We start from the raw sequence: 17,461 nt of genomic DNA, 5'->3' as shown, positions 1-17,461 counted from the left end.
TTTCGCCCCGTCCGCCTCCTTTTCCTCCCAGTCTCCTACTGGCCATCGGCGCCATGTTTCGGTGATGTCCGCAAATCACTGTTGAGAGTCTCTTGGCTGGGATCATCGTCCATTCTAATTGCATCATACCACGCTGACTGAGTACTACCTAGGTAGTCTACCTATCATCCATGATGTACTGGGTACGCATTCTCCATAGGGCGCTATCTATCTTGGAGATTGGAGATTGGAGATTGAAGATTGAAGATTGAAGATATTACCCCATGTCTCTTATGTAACAAAGTAACAATCAATCCTGCTTTTTTATCCTCCCCGCAATCGGCTGTGGAGATCGAGAGATAATATACTCCACACGGAGTAGACATGAAAGATAGATAGGTAAACTGTCAAGTGATATGCCAGGTCCTGAGGCAAATTCCACGGGTATCCTCCCCTACTGCTATCCAGATACTCCGTAATACTACTCCGTAGACTCCGAGTATAGTCATTCTGGGCCTTTGAGTGAGAGATGATCGTAAGTGCCGAACTGCGTAGTGTAGGGTAGTATTTTAGCTGGGGGGTATGTCAGTCGTGTTGTGTTATGGTGTGCTGCTCGTCTTCATCCTTCTTCCCCCCTCTCTCTTCTACTCCGATCGATCAAAGCTTTCCTGTCTCATTTTGTTCCCTCTCTGTTCTCCGTATTCTTTCCCAGTTCTCCCTGGATTGAAGAATTGATCCGCTTTCACCTGGCAGAATGTCTTCGATCAAAAATCACCACGGTGACGATGACGCCCAGCTGGCGGCCATGGGCTACAAGGCCGAGTTGGATCGCAATTTCTCCATGCTGTGTGTGCCCCTCGGCCAACCACTATACCCGATGGTCCTCCTTGCATACTGATGAGGGTTGCTTGTATAGGTCGATGTTGGGATTGGCATTTGCTATTCTCAACGTATGTTGCACTTCGAATCTGAGACAAGGAGAATCAGGCGGGGGAAGGGATGTTATATAAATGACTGATCGTTGATGGTTCGGCATACAGTCATGGACGGCTCTCTCTGCGAGTTTATCACTAAGTCTTCCATCGGGAGGCAGTGCGAGTGTAGTCTGGGGTACGATGCACCTGTGCATTTTTATTAACATTCCTGGGATTGTTGCTGACGGCGGGGATGGCTAGGATTGCTGACTGCGGGGATCTGTAACCTGTGCATCGCGTCATCACTCGCAGAGTTTCTCTCTGCGTATCCTACGTTAGTACTCGGCGCGAAGATTCTGAAGGACAGACGCTGATGGGGTTCTAGGGCCGGTGGGCAGTACCATTGGGTTGCAGGTGAGTTTGTGTCTTGCGGATTGGAGAGGGCTACGTGAGAGTGCTGACTTTTGGTTACATTATAGTCAGTAAGTTTGCCGAGGAAGTTGAATGGTTGGGTTGTGCTAAGCGCTTCAAGTCTCCTGGCAACGATGGATGCCGATTCTCTCCTGGATCACCGGCTGGGTGAATGTCTCTGGCTGGGTAGGTGGCTGATCCTGAAGGGTTTACTGGAACTCGGGCTGAACGATCTAGGTTGCTTTGGTGGCTACCGGTGGCCTTCTGGGTAGCCAGTTGATCCTGGGTGTGATTTCTTTGATGAACCCGGTAAGAACTTGCCTTGCAGCCCTGTGGACAGTGACTGACTCTAACCTGCGCAGACCTACGAGGCCCAGCGCTGGCACCAGTTCCTCATTTACATCGCCTACAATATCGCAGGATTCATCATCAACGCCTTGATGAACTCTTTTCTACCTTTGGTCACCCGAAGTGCCTGTAAGACGGTGCCTTCCTCAATGGACTTGGGAAATACTGAGAGATCTAGTCATCTGGTCACTCACCGGGTTTGCGGTCATTTCCATCACGGTGTTGGCGTGCGCATCGCCCAACTACAGCTCGGGAGAGTAAGGGTGCCCAGCAAGCTGTTGAGAATGACTGGCTAACCGACCGGACAGATTTGTCTTTACAGATTTTATCAATCATACCGGCTGTAAGTCTCGAATCTGCTAACTATACGTGCGTAGACTGACTCTCGTAGGGCCTGATGGCGTCGCCTGGTTGCTTGGAGTACGTTCATTCTCAAGAACAATAAATGGATTCTTTCTGACGAATACAGTTGCTTCAAGGTGGACTCGGTGTCACAGGATTTGTAAGGCGTCGTCTGCCCTTGACTGATCCGGCATTCTCTTGGCTAACATCTCCAAGGATGGCGTTGCACATATGATCGAAGGTAGTTCGCGGACGATACTTATGGATCTATCGGCGTCACTGATAAGACTATAGAGATTCCTAATGCTTCCGTCGTTGGACCCAAGATCATGATCGGTTGTGTGGGCATTGGAACTGTGACGGGTATCATCTTCCTGGTTGTCCTCCTCTTCGTTGCTGGCAATATCGACGATGTGATCAGTTCATCCGCGGGCCCTCTCCTGCAGATCCTCAAAAACGCAACCAACAGCAATGCTGGAGCCATTTGTTTGCTCATGTAGGATTTTCCAGAGACCAATTCTTGTAGCTTTCCTAACCACTTGTGCAGGTTCCCCCTGGTCTGCATGCTCTTTGCAACCACTTCTATCATGACAACCAGCAGCCGTATGATCTTTGCCTTCGCAAGGTGACCATCCAACCCCAATTCCTGCCTGAGGAATGGAGCTAACAGATTGAAACAGAGACGGAGGTCTACCAGCCTCACCGTTCTTCAGCAAAGTGCACCCCAAGTTGAAGGTCCCGCTCAACGCCTTGTACCTAAATCTCGTACTGGTTGTGATCTTTGGCTGCATCTTCCTTGGCTCCACGAGGTGATTTGCCGTCGCTAGCGAGTCCAATGTCAGAACTAACATGGCACAGTGCCTTCAATGCTATTGTCTCGGCCTCGGTGGTTTTACTGGACCTTGCATATGGCATTCCAATTGCTGTAAACTGCCTCCGAGGGCGTAACATGCTGCCCGAGCGGCCGTTTGTGCTCCCCAACATCGTCGGCTGGATTGCTAATGCGGTACGTCCCACCTCAACCATTACTAAGAACATGAACTAACATAATGAAGGTCTCACTGGTGTACATCTCTGTGACCACTGTGCTCTTCTTGTTCCCACCCGAGCTTCCAGTTTCGGGTAGCAACATGAGTAAGTCTTCATGCACTCGATAACTTAGATCTCCTCCGCTAACATGAGATTTTAGACTACTGTGTTGCTGCGATCGGCATTATCATGGTTATCTCAACCATTCAGTGGTTTGTTGATGGCCGAAAGAACTTCACTGGGCCTCGCGCCGATATAGACGTTTTGACCGGGGAGCACCCAGTCACCCAGTATCCGTCTAACCACGATGTTGCACCTCGTGAAAAGTAGCTTCAGCCAGCATCTGGGACTATTCATTGAAATGGATTGAGTCCACGTATTCTATAGAGGCTACACAACAAGACATGTTCTATAGTATAAGTCCACTGGTTGCCGCGGTCTTTGTATGGCACCATTACATCATCGACACCTGAGGCCACCAATCCTTCCCCAACAGTCAAAACGAGCTGCATCCCCACAGCTTTTCGAGATCTCACCAGAACCACTCACAAGCTGCACTCCTTCAAATCTGTACATTATCATCATCATCGAATAGCCGAAGAATATCAACTTCCATCCTGATATCAGCTTCACTTGCAGTAGAAATCAAGCAGTGCAAGGATCACAGCTCCTACACAGGTCCTTGAGCTGCATGGCTCTTTTCAACCTCAACATTAAGCCCCACATATACTAGCCATCACAATCATGCTCTCCTTCTCCCTCCCTTCATTCAAGTTTCCCTCCTGGAAACGCCAGACTGTCTTCGATATCCCGCCTGTCAAGGTCCACGAGGTTGACACAGCAGTCGAAAAGCCGGCGCGGGCTCTGAAGCATCTCCTGAAGCTGAACCACGCCAACCACGCGATCTTGTACAATGACCGGAAATTCCACAACCATGCGCCTCATGTTCGTTACTTTACTCTACGCTTCTGAATTCTGATTTTTTCAAGGGTTTGCTGACTCGGTCTAGATCCTCAGCTCGTCCTTCCTACAGGGCGCGGACGCGGACGATCTGAATCGCGTGTATGAGGCTGAGTCGAAGACGCTGGACCCCTGGGTTGATGCGCCGAGTGAGATCAGCCCGAATGATTGGAGAGAGTATCTGGGACAGCGGGAGTATGTTCCATGGCCGTTATCACCTGAAAAGGGACTAAGATGCTGACCCTGAACAGGTACCAGCGGGCGTTCGTGGACTTTTTCGAGGATGAGCTCGTGCGCGACGGCTATGATTGGAAGCAAGTCCTCACGCATTATCTTTACTCTGGCAGGGAGCCGCTGTTTAGCTCGCTGGTTTCGGACTGTATGTTTCCTGGATGATTGGGCGAGATGATGCTGGCGCTGATGCTAACGGTGATAGTGGGACATCCGTTGATTCATCTGGGATATGCGTTTGAGATGTCGAGTCGCGAGGTTGCTATGGAGGCCCTCGGGCTTGCAGCGACCTGTTACAGCGATATCCACAAATACTTCGACGATCCGTCTTATTCTAAGGCCGAGGCGTCGTATCACTCCACCTCAATGTTCGAGGTCTTGAGCAAGGTGCGCGCGGATCAGCGCTTCAACGGACTCTTCGCTACGCCGGGAGACAATAATCTCGATACTCTCTTCCGACACCATGAGGCCGCGCTCCTCGACCACTGGAATGCCTGGAAGATTGAGAACCCCGTTGAACAATTCCGCGAGAGCCAGGAACTCGCTGCTGCGCTACTAGTCGCTACACACCAAGACTCAACAGACAAATACGACTTCTTCCTTGTCCACATCCTCACCACCAGTCATGCGGTTCGCATTCTTCTCCCATTTGTGCCCGGGCGGTTTCAGATCCCGCTCGTCCGGCAGTGGTGGCTATTGACACTGGCTGTATACATTGCGCAGCTCAGGCCAGAAATCGATCTCGATCGGATCAGAAACTACGATCTGAAAGGGCGGGACTGGAAATGGGCGGCTAATCAGGCTGTCACGACCGAGCACTCTACCGATGCGCATTATGTCAAGGCCATACGTGCTCTGAGGGAGGCTGCAACGACGTGGGGGGATTCGGATGAGTTCTATCTGAAAGCAGCTGCAAAATTTGCCGAGGAGTTTGATGGCTGGGGAGGGTTTGTATGATCCAGGGAATATTGGTTCTTTTCTCTTGTATATATACCAGATTGAAATGTTCATCGCGGGCCCATTACGATATTTGATTAATCTTGATACTCGTACTGCCTACCTATTATCCTTGATTATTTATTCGTCTGATCGCAGTCTCAACCTCTTTGGCTGTTGATTGGTCGATACTGCAATAATCACGTGATTTGCCACGATCTTGTTTGCGTCGTTTGCACTTTAGCTCCAGGTGAACCCAACATGCTGCTTCTTCACCTCTTCGTAACAACACAGATCTTCATATCGCATCATTTGCTCTTCATTTACTTGATACTAATGTACATTATACTACTCTACATACTATAGGACCAGAACAGAACACCATGGCCGATCTAACAGAGAAACCAGACGCAGATGCGTCGATCTACCTCCACGCTGAACTCCTCCCCAACATCCGCCACATCACACTCTACATTTCTCTCCCCTCCCATCTTAACACAAATAACACCAGTCCCACAATAACTCTCTCAGAATCCCGCCAGGCAGTCACAGTCTCGCTACCAGGGCCCTTCAGCCACGTATCAGATACCATCAAGCTCCCCGCGCGCGTGAACGAAGCCTCACGACACACCCTCAACACCAGCAGACAGGCCCCCACGCAACCAGCCAACGACTCCCACAGCGCACGCCAGGAATACTCATTCCGGATGCGGATAGACAGCGAAGATGATGCGCTGCCGCGCACAGAAGCCGTTGATGATTTCGTCCCCTGGACGGCGGCGGATATGGGCCCGTCGAGTAAGCTGCGCTGTCGGCGGTGTGCGGGCCTCATTCTGGATGCGCCTGGGCTGGATAGTGCAGATTCACAAATGAGTGATGCGTCGGACGGCTGGGTTTGGAAAGATCTGCCGAGCGGGAACTGGGCTGAGATGATGGATTTCTGGCACTGCCATAAACCGGATCCCGAGGACCATGGGCATGGGGATGGGGAAGATGGTAACGCGCAGACGAAGGGCTATGGGGCGGCGAATCAGGTTGTTGCGCGGCGTGGGACTGTGCTTGTGGATGTGGTGAGTTTTTTGGTCGCGGAGGAGGATTGTAGAGGGGTGAAGAAGGTAGGCTTTTCTTCTCTCTTTTTTTTTCTCGGGTTTTCGGTTTTGGTTTTGCGTTGCTGGTGGTTTGGGACTTTGTGGTGGGGATGTGCGTGCATGGGCAAAAAGAAGGAGGCCTTTTCTTTACCATGGACGGGTCTTCGATACAATTGCCCGATATTGAGTATTGCTGACCGTGGGCGAGCTGGTCAAGGTGCAGTCGTGATTGCATGGTGGCCGAGCCTCTGGGGTGCAGTTATCCTCTTTATTTATGAGATGGATTTCGCTCCTCACTTGCTTCAGCCACCATGTCGTTGTGGCTCTCCAAGGCTAGTCTCGCGCATGGAAGGCAGCCTCGCTGTTTCTTCGTTGATTTCAGTCTTTGAGGGACTTCCCCTGAGTAATGGGGTTAACGCGATTAAGCGAGGTATATGCCGGTGGTAGATAGCATTCTAGAAAGCCCGTAGTCTTCTTTAGCAGAGTAATAGGTTGAATAGAACAGGCGTCAGGCATATCTCTCCACCTCTTCTACACATCGGATCGCTGATCTCCTACCCATAGGTACAAACACTCGCATCAGGCGAAACACCCAAAGACTCCTCGTCCTTAGCCTGCGACACCTGCGACTCCCTCCTCGGCACAGAAGACCCCGTAGCCCAGGGCTGGCGTCTCTTCAAAACAAGCCTATCCGCAACCATCGCCAACCCATCAACACCACAACCAACATGGCACTCCCCGCCCACAGAATCCATCATCGCCGCTCAACTCCTCGAACTCATCGAGCGTGAAAGCACCCGCCGCTTCGTCATCCATTCCGGCCATTCCTCAGGCCTCCTGGTAAATCCCAACCCCTCCCCCCCAGCTAACCCCCCCAACTCATTACTTGCATCCGCTAACGCTAACGCAATCGCAATCGCAGCTCTGGGCCTTCAACCCGGACTTCCGCTACTCGAACTCCAGCGCCGAGCACAGCGTCACCGCACAGAGGGCAGTGAAGATCTTTTTCCAGGAGATCGCGGATGTGGATTCGTTCCTGGATCCTGGGCGTGGGCGGCCGGCGTTGCTGTCGGTTGAGGAGGTGAGGGTTCCCGTGGATGTGATGCGGGAGCTGAGGGGTGTGTTGGAGGAGAGGAATGCGATGTTGCCGGGCTCTGCGAGGGAGTTTCGGGAGTGGAGGGTTGGGATGCTGCATCGGGTTGAGAAGGGGGAGTAAGTGGGGGAATGGTTGGTGGATGGAGTAGGGGTATCATATCGCATATTTGTGTCTGGGCGGGTGGGTTCAATTGTGTCTTCTTTTCGGACAAGAAGGCGGGTTCTCGGGGGCTTGGAGGCTGAAGCGCCTCCATTCCGGCGAAATAAATCCTCATGGCTACCGCGGCTCAGTACCCTCGGGGAGGTGCAGGCGTTGAATACAACGAGGTTGTAACTTGGGAACAGGCCGAGGATGTATCTGCCATATCAAAGCTGGACAAGTCGCCCAAGAAGAGGGAGAGTCCCAGAGTGTGCTCTGAGGCGGGATGTGCTACTGAGCAAGAGTCTCGCATCTATGCTGGAGCTATGGAAGGTGATGACGGCAATACGAGTGCAGTGCAGTGGCTACCGCTCCGCTGGTATGAGCAAAAAGAGATTGGATGGACGATCTACCCGGTTGGACTGTTGAAGAAAAGTACTTGGAACGAACACATATCTGCGATTTTTCATACCGTTAAGTGCTATCACGTTGGACTGAGAACATGACCTCCAACACACTCAATGCAGCCCCGTTGGATACCTTGTCATTCATTCATTATCGAAAGGCGTCTCATATGGCGCCTCGGCCTGGGGAGTGATTCTTGCCAAGTGCCGTCTCTGTCCGTCGATCCAGTCGAAGAGAGCAGAGTGCGCGACAACACGGTTCTGACCTGTTAGTATTGATTGGGTTTATCAATTCCATATTGCAGAGTACTTACATCCCAAACAACGACCGTTCCAGGAAGCCATCGGACACGCGCCTGCAGATCCTGCGAAAGGGCAATGTGGTCGTACAGGAACTTGAGGAGCATGTCTGACTCCTCTTTCTTGTATCCCACGATGTAGCGGGTGACTATCAACGTCAGACAATGATCTTCAAAAAAGGAAACGTCTGAGACTACTCACATTGCGGGTTAACAAAGAGGGCTTTTTCTCCGGTTACCTAGTAGTCACTGTTAGCTTGTCCTGTCTTTGCTCCCAGGTGCGGGAGACCTACCGGATGAGTTCGAACAATCGGATGCTCTGATGTGATCCCCTCGCGACGGGCAATACCCCCTCTGTTCAAGCTGTTGTTGATCTGCTCGATGCCAGAGTGAGCGGCCTTGAGCCCATGCAGCCGCTTACGGAACTCCGGCGACAACCGCTTGTATGCCTGCGCCATGTCGGCGAACAGCGTATCTCCTCCAGTCGTCGGCCCATCCAGCAGATACAGGAAGGTTGTGCCGGGAGGCTGCTTCTCGAAGGTAACATCCGAATGCCATGTTATGGTATTTGTCCGCGTGGCGAGGAAATCCGCGCCGCTTGTGTCGTCGGCGCCGCGGTGCACCAGATGGATCTCCGGGTAGCCCTTGGGGGCGCCAGAGGTTTGATGAATGTGGTGGCGGCCGAAGTAGCTGCCGAAGTCCAGGGCTTGGTCGATGGGGAGGTGTGCGAAGTCCTGGTCGCGGAAGGCTGGAGGGCTTGTGAGTATTGAGAATTGTAGGCGTGGAAGGCATATTGTCACCCACCTACGACCTTCCTCTGGGCTACATATAGTGCCAGCTGATCTTTGCCTTCCTTCGTCAACTGACTCAATTGCACACCGCGGATTTCACTGCCAATCGTTGGGGTGAGGTGATCCACTTGCGCCTTGTCCTTGGGCAGCAGATCGGGGAAGGATGGGTCCGCGTCCTTGCCGTGATCGTAGTGCTCGAAGGGGGTCAATGGAGGATATCTAATGTCGTCAGTTAGCATGATTCAAAGGGTGAATGCAGGTCATGGGTGGGGTACCTTTCAGTCTCGTTATCCCAGACAGGAAGGTAATTAGGGAAGGCGGCGGGAGGCTGCTTCGCCGTGCCCTTGATCTCGTTCTCATGCTCATATGTCTCACCGTATCCAATCACGTTCTCCTTGTTGAACCCGGCGTCGGTCTTCAACTTGGCCACCGGCGCCGCGCGGAGGGCGACATTATCAACGAGGGAGGGGGCCATTATCGGGATTCCTTATTTGAGAGACGAAACTTGAAGCGTTGACATTTCCAAACTCATAGAGGGAACCTGGACAGATATATCCACCATCCACGTCCCGATTACTCACCCGGCTCAAGCTCGCGTAATCACTGCGGAGGATGCTCTCATGCATCGAATCCCGTCATAAATCCCAAGGACATCTCTAACCGACGCGGGGTTACCCAAGACATGGTGTATAGAGAATGTCCCGGTCGTTTTCTGACACACTGGTGGTCGTACTGGGATTGGAGATGGCGTGATAGAAGAGCTGTCCCTGCCCGGATTGGCTCAAAAGGATCTAAAGAGTAGTTTCGACATTAGCCCCTCCTGCTGATCCTCTTGATTATTTGAAGATGCCTCTCTGATAAGCTGTCATGTTGTGCCTCGACGCTCTAAGCGACGCCGTGCCTCCGCTATAGTTGTTGCGCGTGGCCAAGCATGACGTGATCACGCTGTCGAGTCGCGCAACAACACTCAAGACAACCATCCACGCGTTGAAAACGAAAATAGGCAGACTTCTCCGTTAGATCGCTCAAAGGAGTTTGGCTTCGATAGTCTAATCGTTGTGAGAGGCCTTTGGGTCTTGAGAAGAATCAGTCGCTTCTGCTGGTCCTCCACTCCATGGTTAAGATGTGGCCCAGGGAAATTTCGAGCTGCCCGTCGCCAGCTTATCCTGAACATCATCGAAAACAATCCAAAATCTTGACAGATAAGCTAGGATTCAACATGCAAAGCACAGAGGCTGTAGACTGAAACGATGATCGTCAGACAAGACCCCGAGATGATGATCAAATGGCGAAATATAGCACCATCGCTCATTGTGATTACGAATCAACTCTATTCATGCAACATCAGCTTTATTGGCTGATTCGACTGCCATGAATAATGTCGATGCAGCCTGTGGAATATCTCCGATGTCATAAGTCCATGAAGAGCTGCATAATCGAGACTACTCAACGGTCCCTGCTCCTCGGCAAAAGCCTTCTAACTCGTCCCTTGTAACGTCAATCTTGCAGACTTTGCGTGATCCATATCAGGTCCAGCTGATGATGGAAAGTATCCAGCGCTCTCGTTTAACTCTATCAAGGCCCGCATGGAGCTTTTTCCAGATAGACCTCTCGGAGGACAGGGCGCTTGTACTTGCTTGTTCCTATGAATCCACTTGCGACGCCGGGACTCCATCACAAAAGCCAAGATAGGAAGACGTCGGTTATCATGTACAGATTCAATTGGCCTGGGACTACCTATCTTCTGTGGGGTAAAGAGTACACTGCTGTCTACCATGCTGACCTATTCGAAGCCTGATATTGCGTGCTAGAAGCATGAATTGCTATCTACTCCGTACTATCTGTCCAAGCAGGATTCTTCCTTATAATGCTCCTACCTGTCTACCACCAAATAAAATGACACGCAGGGAATCTGACTTGTCCAACGAGGGATAAGCTTACAGACAAGCTTGCAGAGAAACATGGCCGCGGACGACGTGAAAAGAGTGCCCACCGTCGAAGGCTACGATACCAAGCAGGCGCTCGGAACAGGGGCCTCAACCTCGTCGCTATCGAGTGATGAACCAAGGCGATACAAGAATTCCGACGCAGCTTTCGATACCTCCGAAGATCCTCGGTATTACAAGCCGATTCCCACCTATGAGGGTATTCATCGCTGGGACCCGGATTTTGAATGGACGGAAGAAGAGGAGAAGAGGCTGATCAGAAAAGTGTGACGACATATACATCCTGCCCATTAAACTTACGACTGCATACTGATGCATATAGATTGATCTCCGAGTGTGCACATTCGCTTGTGTAACATTCTTTGCACTCCAGCTGGATCGCGGCAATATCATCCAGGCATTGTCAGATAACATGCTGGGCGATCTGGGCATGAACACGAATGATTACAATACCGGACAGACAATCTTCTATTGCTGTTTTCTCTTCGCAGAGCTTCCCTCGCAGCTCATTTCAAAGGCTCTGGGTCCAGACCGCTGGATTCCTATCCAGATGGTCTGCTGGAGTTTGATTGCCGCGTTTCAGGCCTTCATTAAGAATAAGGGCGGTTATTTCGCCTGTCGTGCGCTTTTGGGCTTGTTTGAGGGTGGATTGTATGCCATATTCTCAGGGCTATTGGTTTCATCGACGCTAATACTTTGCAGCATCCCTGATACAATCCTTTTCCTTTCCTTCTGGTACAAATCAAAGGAACTGCCCATCCGATTGAGCTACTTTTGGGTTTCGTACCAAGCGACGGCCATCGTCGGTGCGTTCCTTGCTTTCGGCTTCCTTCACATTCGCAATGACGAAGGCGGAGGCGGTTGGCGTTACATGTTTGCCTTCGAAGGTCTCATCACCGGTCTCATCGGCATCATCGCCGCGTTCTGGATGCCCGCGTCTCCGACCCAGACCAAGGGTGGCTTCCGCGGAAAAGAAGGCTGGTTCAACGAGCACGAGGAGAAGATCCTGGTCAACCGCGTGCTACGCGATGACCCCAGCAAAGGTGGCATGCATAATCGTCAGGCCATCACCCCCAAGATGCTCTGGAAGGCGTTGGGCGATTACGACATGTGGATTACCTACCTGCTCGGTCTCTCATGGATGATCCCCAACACACCCGCAGCCAGCTACGTTACACTACAGCTCAAGTCGCTCGGCTTCAAGACCTTCCAAACAAATTTGCTGACCATCCCTGCGTATGTCATCTTCATTTCGAATCTGCTCTTCTGGACCTGGATTTCGGAGCGCTTCAATATCCGCTTCTTGCTGGGTGTCGTGGCTGAGGCCTGGTCCTTGATCCTCTTGATTGCGCTTGAGGTCCTACCGGCTGATGCGAGCCCTTGGGCGCGCTGGGTCATCCTGATCCTCCTCATCGGTTCGCCGTATATCCACGCCATCATCGTGGCCATGACTTCCAGGAATGCAGGTACCGTGCGAACGAGAACAATAGCCTCAGCACTGTACAACATGATGGTGCAGACTTCGAATATCATTGCCAATAACGTACGTACACATTCTCCGAAGCTGTATGCAAGTGCTAACATTCCGCAGATCTACCGCGAGAACGACAAGCCCTACTACCGGACGGGCAATAAGGTCCTTATTGCGCTGGCGGTATACAGCATGTTCCTCTTTATCGTGGCCCGGTTCTACTATGAATGGCGGAACAAGTATGTGCCACAATCAATCCGCATGTCTGTGCAATGCTAATGGTATCGGTGTACAGACAAAAAGCACAGAAGTGGGATGCCATGTCCAGTGCAGAAAGGGAGGAGTATCTCGCCGCCAACCAGGATTTGGGTAATAAAAGGTCAGTCTCGCTATGCTCGCTCTGGTATTGCTTCCAACTCGGGCTAATGATCCGCAGACTCGATTTCAGATTCGTGTATTAGGAAGTTCAAAAAGGGGCAGATCCAGCTGGTTTTGGATCATGATTCATGATTAGACATGGGATAGACTCCAGTCATCTACATAGCTGTACAAAGTCTTCCACTGCAGCCACGAGATAATGATCACCGTCATCACACTAGAAATTACTCCCCAATAACGTACTCACAGCCCTCATCCCCAATCCACACCTCGTGCAACTTCCCAGTCGGCACATCAATCCTCGCGCCGACTCCAAACGTCTCCTTCTTAACCTCGCCATTGTTGACGCCGGCGTTGTCCTCGGGATACGTGATGGTGAGACTCCCCCGGCGGATAAGATGCGTCGTCAGCCCTCGATGTGTATGCGGGGGATAGTAAGCGTTGCTGTTCAAGTCAACACATCCTCTTCACCTAGGTTTTTTTTTCCCTCGGGAATTCCAAATCAAAATAACCCAAGAATTGGGTGAGCATAAGCTAACCTTCCATCCGTCCATGTGAAGACGTGTTTGAAGCCCCAGTCTCGAACGAGACGTTCATCTTCGCTGCGGGTTTTGATCGGGTATGTTTGGGTCATGATATAGATTGGCGGGGGAGATGAATGAAGTAGAGGGTAAAATCATTTGGTGGAAGTTCAGTTCTTTATCGCCGTGTTGGATCTGATACACGCGTTGTGGATGGGATGTTGTATGACGTCGCTGGAGGGGAGACTGGGCGAAAACTCGAGAATCCTCTGAATCTCTTTTATGGGCAATGAATCACTTCGTCTACTATATAGGTCACGTGGAGTATCAAGTAGTTCTTTATGTTGTTGGTTCTCGGTAAAAATATGGATATATATATATATATATATATCTTGATCATATTTCCTCCACTTCAAAGGGTGACATGCCTCGATGTTGTAGCTGCCTGACACAGGCTACAGCTCCGGCAGGTGTATATGTATAGTATACTCTAGTCGCGCATTGGGAGCAACAGAGCCATTCCATTAAGGATCAACTGCACAGAAGGACCTATTACTTGATTCATTGCTGGATGAGTATATATCAGAGCTTGGCAACTACGGAGTTTTCATCATCCAGCTCTTCGCCCTGGAACGTGTTCAAGAGCTCTTTGAATCAGTCTCTCTGAATCACTCCGCTCTCCACGTAGGCATGTTTCAAAGAATGGCTGTTGTTTGGGAGAACAAGTATCACCGTCCGAGGTCAGAAGAGTCTCCAGGGGAAGTCGGACCTTGAACAAGGACAATGAGAAATCGCGTAGGGAAAGGTGAAGAGAATCAACAAGGGGAAAAGAGAATGCCTGGTTTTCAAGGCAACAAGCAACGACAATCCAAACACAGCAGGTGACTTTCATGACTTCTTTTGCTCTATCTCTTTCTCGTTCAATCATTCGAAGCTCCTTCGCCTCCAACATCCATGATCTATCGTACAATGAGTCGCCCCGTGTGTTTTTCATCTCTCTCAGCATCTTGATTCCTCATGATATCGTACACTGAAGCCCCGCCGAAGCATTCCCTGTTGCCGTTCTGTCTCGAATCGACCCTTGGCCTTTTTCTTCCGCTTGCTTTGCTTGGTCGACTTTTTGCCATTCTCCTCTCCTGGGAGAAACCGTGATAGTGGGTGAAGCTCTCCTAGGCTTTTTTTTTCTTTTCTTTTTCTTTTTTCCTGGTTCCAAAAAAAAGAGTAACGTGTACCCCTTTCTCCATAAGGCCTCAAAAGGCGACTAGGAGTTTCGGTTGATTATTCTCGAGCATAACTGAGAATTTGTTGAACTCCCGTTGCCATACTCATACCAAATATCGTTGCCTTTCCGAAAGTCACTCAGCATGGGGTGCCGCAGACATGGCAGTTCTTTCCTGGTATGACCCAGACCTCCTTTCCTTGGCCTTGGCAGGACGGGCACCGGACACCAGGCATCTTCTCATTTTGACGTTAGCTACGTCCTGTAACAATGAGAAAGGGAATAAATCGGTGTCTTACTGGCATTGTGGCTGACTTTGGTGCGGATTGTGCTAACAGAGGACGAGCCGATTGCAATAGATATGACCTTAAGAAGGATGTGCTCCACGAATTTTTTCCGACAAAAAATAGATACAAAGTCGTCCAGGCTTGAGCGAACCTTTCAATTGTCGAGTTAATGGTCATAAAAAAAAGAAAAAAATAAACTAGGTCGACCTTTATATAATTCGAGGAGTGAACAACCGACCTACGATCCTTGCTCAAAGCTTGAGGGTTCCCAGATCCCCATCGGGAGATCTCCAGTCCAGATTGGATCGATCAAACACTAGGAACAGTTGAAATCAATGCATCCAAAGAGGAGAATGATCCTTGCAAAGACGCAAACACCACCTCTTGTTGAAAATCAAGCATATGCATTGGACAGCTCGGATGATCCCGTCTATGACAGGCGTCTTGCATTTCAGTTTCAGCTAATAAAAGAGGATTGTACCTTAGCGTCCAGTCTTTCTACTTTCCACATGCTGCCTGAGAGATACGTGTGCAGAGTCAGACTTTGGAAAAAAAAAAAAAAAAAAAAGATTCAGGAGCTGACCAGACCTGTGGAAGCGCTAAAGGGGACGGCGGGAAATCAACTGAATATCCATGCAATGGGTCACAAGCTCTGCTATGCAGCTAATGTTGGACTGCACATTGGTAGCCCTTAATACATCAATTGTTGTTTATCAAGACTGTCACCTCACTGCACATCGTGAGTGAAATTTCAAAGCACTGGATGTGACTGGTTGCAAATGACGTTGCTTGGAGAAGGCCGTCCACTGTTCTACCGAGGAATCAGGGCCATCACGATCACGACCCCTTCTATCCGAGTGCAAGCTCTTAGTGCACGCGACACTTGATCTAGGTCATCCTCCAGCTTGGAGTCCGTGCAAGAAGGAACTATCACATTCAAGGCCCTTTGGCCACGACCCGATCTTGAATTAGCTCAAAGTGGATGTGGTTCTTGTCGGGGACCATCCACCAAGGACTTTGTCTGGTTGGTGTGAATCTCATTGGTTACCACTGCAAGCGAGAAACTCAGTTCTGATACTGCCGATCTACAAGGGTACGCTTTGGATGGCATCTGGTATGTTGCATTATGACTGTCGAGCGCATCTGATAATTTACTCGATGGCCGATGGGATACCTTCGCCTTGGAAAGTATCAAAAACAAATTTTTTTTTTGTTTGTCAACAATTGGATTTACAAATGGTGGCCCAGCTAATAATGATACTAGCTAATATTGACCCGAAACTGACAGATGAGCTTGTGGGCCATACATACATGGGTATGCTGGTAGCGCCTCCTTCTCCTTTACGGAATAGTTTCCTGCCAAGTGCCAACACTATCTATTGAACGCTCTTGGTATTTCCCGGGCCAATTCAAAGGTAGACTACCCTGAAGCTTTGGCGACTCTGAGATTTGAATCAGTCCGATTCCGACAACAACAACTTGCTAACAAATAGTGACCGATTGCAACTGATCAGCTGTCCTTCAAACGACTGAACTCTGAAGACTGAAGACCCTGGTTCCCTGGGTAATTCCTCTCTGGTACGGTATCTGCGAGGACCCCCTGGATACTCCTTGTCTGGGACCAATGCTCTCGCTTGTAGTTGTGCCATCCAAGTTACAACTAATTAAGTATACCCATTTCGCGGCTGTTGATGTCCCTGGCCGTTTTGGGCTTTGCTGCTGAACCTTATCCAGGTCTGGGGATTTACCGATCACTTTTGCTGCCGGATGCCCCACAGCTGCAGTTGATCAGTCTAATTCATCCCCCTCACATTTTGGGCCTGTAAGCTCCTTTGTCTCAAGGACGAGGGGACACCCTTTGGGGGCTCGAGACTTGCAATTTGCAAGTCACGACAACGTTGACATAGATGGTAGCATTCTCAATCTGTATGATATACCATTTGGGTTCTTTCTGCGACTCCAAGCAATCAATCAGCGCAGTGAAAGAAAGTCCTCCCCCCAAGTCCTGATTCCCAGAATTCCAAGAGGGCCACGAATCCTTAGTTTCGGCGCTACTACTCCATACTCCATAGTGCCCTCACACTAGCATTGCCTCCCTGGCCAACCGGTGCGACAGTTTTTTGACAGGTCAAATCCTCGCCTCCTGTCAGTTTTTAAAGATGCAGCAGTATCGACCATGTCAATTTTCCTTTCTACTCCACTCTTTGCGACTCCCCACCTTCTTCCCCTGCCCCTCCTCCGAAGGGTCAAGACTCAAGACTCAAGGGGTTACTGAGGCTGTCGCGAATTGAGGGATTGACCGGCTCTTCTTCTGTAAGGATGACGGGGTGCAGACCGCAGATTAGGTTGATGTTGATGGGGGGGCCAACGAGACTCTCTCTCTCTCACACACCGCCAGTCTAGGTACCTAGTACTCTCCGTTCGCTCATGAAAGTGCGCGCGCGACATTGGAGTTCTGATGGATCATTCGCAGGTTTGAGCAAACCAGGCACTGTGTTGTAACTTGTGTCGCCAGAAAAGAAAAAAAAAAAAAAAAAAAAAAAGAGGGGGGGAATTCTCGCTGATCATTACGGCGCCCAATTTCCAATACGGGAGTCATCTTATCTCAGTGTCCTACTCCTACTCCTATCTACCTATACATATACATATCCATATACATACGGAGTATACATC

At 50.3% G+C, this 17,461-nt stretch overlaps 6 protein-coding genes across 6 annotated transcripts, besides 7 other annotated features; 4 read left to right on the top strand and 2 right to left on the bottom strand.

Annotated features, from left to right (window-relative positions):
- Positions 1-213: 213 nt before the first annotated feature.
- Positions 214-255: a microsatellite.
- Positions 218-255: a microsatellite.
- A 478-nt stretch (positions 256-733) lies between these two features.
- ACLA_035920 (GABA permease GabA) lies at positions 734-3,353 on the top strand (the record flags this gene model as incomplete). Its single annotated transcript, XM_001270814.1, has 15 exons — positions 734-827; positions 1,426-1,490; positions 1,542-1,613; positions 1,667-1,781; positions 1,831-1,909; positions 1,961-1,995; positions 2,044-2,072; positions 2,122-2,154; positions 2,211-2,235; positions 2,289-2,490; positions 2,542-2,619; positions 2,675-2,803; positions 2,853-3,000; positions 3,050-3,128; positions 3,184-3,353. 15 exons carry the CDS (start codon positions 734-736, stop codon positions 3,351-3,353), a joined length of 1,353 nt encoding a protein of 450 aa, XP_001270815.1.
- Positions 3,354-3,767: 414 nt separating this feature from the next.
- On the top strand, positions 3,768-5,171 carry ACLA_035910 (questin oxidase family protein; the record flags this gene model as incomplete). Its single annotated transcript, XM_001270813.1, has 4 exons — positions 3,768-3,968; positions 4,033-4,178; positions 4,235-4,362; positions 4,420-5,171. The coding sequence occupies 4 exons, from the start codon at positions 3,768-3,770 to the stop codon at positions 5,169-5,171; spliced, it is 1,227 nt and encodes a 408-aa protein (XP_001270814.1).
- A 362-nt stretch (positions 5,172-5,533) lies between these two features.
- Positions 5,534-7,454, top strand: ACLA_035900 (HECT-type E3 ubiquitin transferase; the record flags this gene model as incomplete). Its single annotated transcript, XM_001270812.1, has 3 exons — positions 5,534-6,265; positions 6,803-7,078; positions 7,161-7,454. 3 exons carry the CDS (start codon positions 5,534-5,536, stop codon positions 7,452-7,454), a joined length of 1,302 nt encoding a protein of 433 aa, XP_001270813.1.
- A 566-nt stretch (positions 7,455-8,020) lies between these two features.
- Positions 8,021-9,441, bottom strand: ACLA_035890 (TauD/TfdA dioxygenase family protein; the record flags this gene model as incomplete). The annotated part of the gene is made up of 6 exons (XM_001270811.1): positions 8,021-8,137; positions 8,191-8,324; positions 8,378-8,414; positions 8,469-8,923; positions 8,980-9,185; positions 9,242-9,441. The coding sequence occupies 6 exons, from the start codon at positions 9,439-9,441 to the stop codon at positions 8,021-8,023; spliced, it is 1,149 nt and encodes a 382-aa protein (XP_001270812.1).
- Positions 9,442-10,927: 1,486 nt separating this feature from the next.
- Positions 10,928-12,893, top strand: ACLA_035880 (putative transporter; the record flags this gene model as incomplete). The annotated part of the gene is made up of 6 exons (XM_001270810.1): positions 10,928-11,176; positions 11,235-11,563; positions 11,615-12,455; positions 12,504-12,622; positions 12,679-12,762; positions 12,845-12,893. 6 exons carry the CDS (start codon positions 10,928-10,930, stop codon positions 12,891-12,893), a joined length of 1,671 nt encoding a protein of 556 aa, XP_001270811.1.
- Positions 12,894-12,985: 92 nt separating this feature from the next.
- ACLA_035870 (uncharacterized protein) lies at positions 12,986-13,395 on the bottom strand (the record flags this gene model as incomplete). The annotated part of the gene is made up of 2 exons (XM_001270809.1): positions 12,986-13,205; positions 13,301-13,395. The coding sequence occupies 2 exons, from the start codon at positions 13,393-13,395 to the stop codon at positions 12,986-12,988; spliced, it is 315 nt and encodes a 104-aa protein (XP_001270810.1).
- Positions 13,396-13,651: 256 nt separating this feature from the next.
- Positions 13,652-13,673: a microsatellite.
- A 784-nt stretch (positions 13,674-14,457) lies between these two features.
- Positions 14,458-14,484: a microsatellite.
- An 852-nt stretch (positions 14,485-15,336) lies between these two features.
- Positions 15,337-15,356: a microsatellite.
- Positions 15,357-17,303: 1,947 nt separating this feature from the next.
- Positions 17,304-17,331: a microsatellite.
- An 87-nt stretch (positions 17,332-17,418) lies between these two features.
- Positions 17,419-17,448: a microsatellite.
- Positions 17,449-17,461: the final 13 nt, after the last annotated feature.

The sequence above is a fragment of the Aspergillus clavatus genome, genomic scaffold (assembly GCF_000002715.2).
Source record: "Aspergillus clavatus NRRL 1 1099423829802 genomic scaffold, whole genome shotgun sequence".
In the NCBI taxonomy this organism is placed as follows: domain Eukaryota; kingdom Fungi; phylum Ascomycota; class Eurotiomycetes; order Eurotiales; family Aspergillaceae; genus Aspergillus; species Aspergillus clavatus.
The sequence above is the reverse complement of the archived record's forward strand: the minus strand, read 5'-3'. Positions and strand labels throughout refer to the sequence as shown.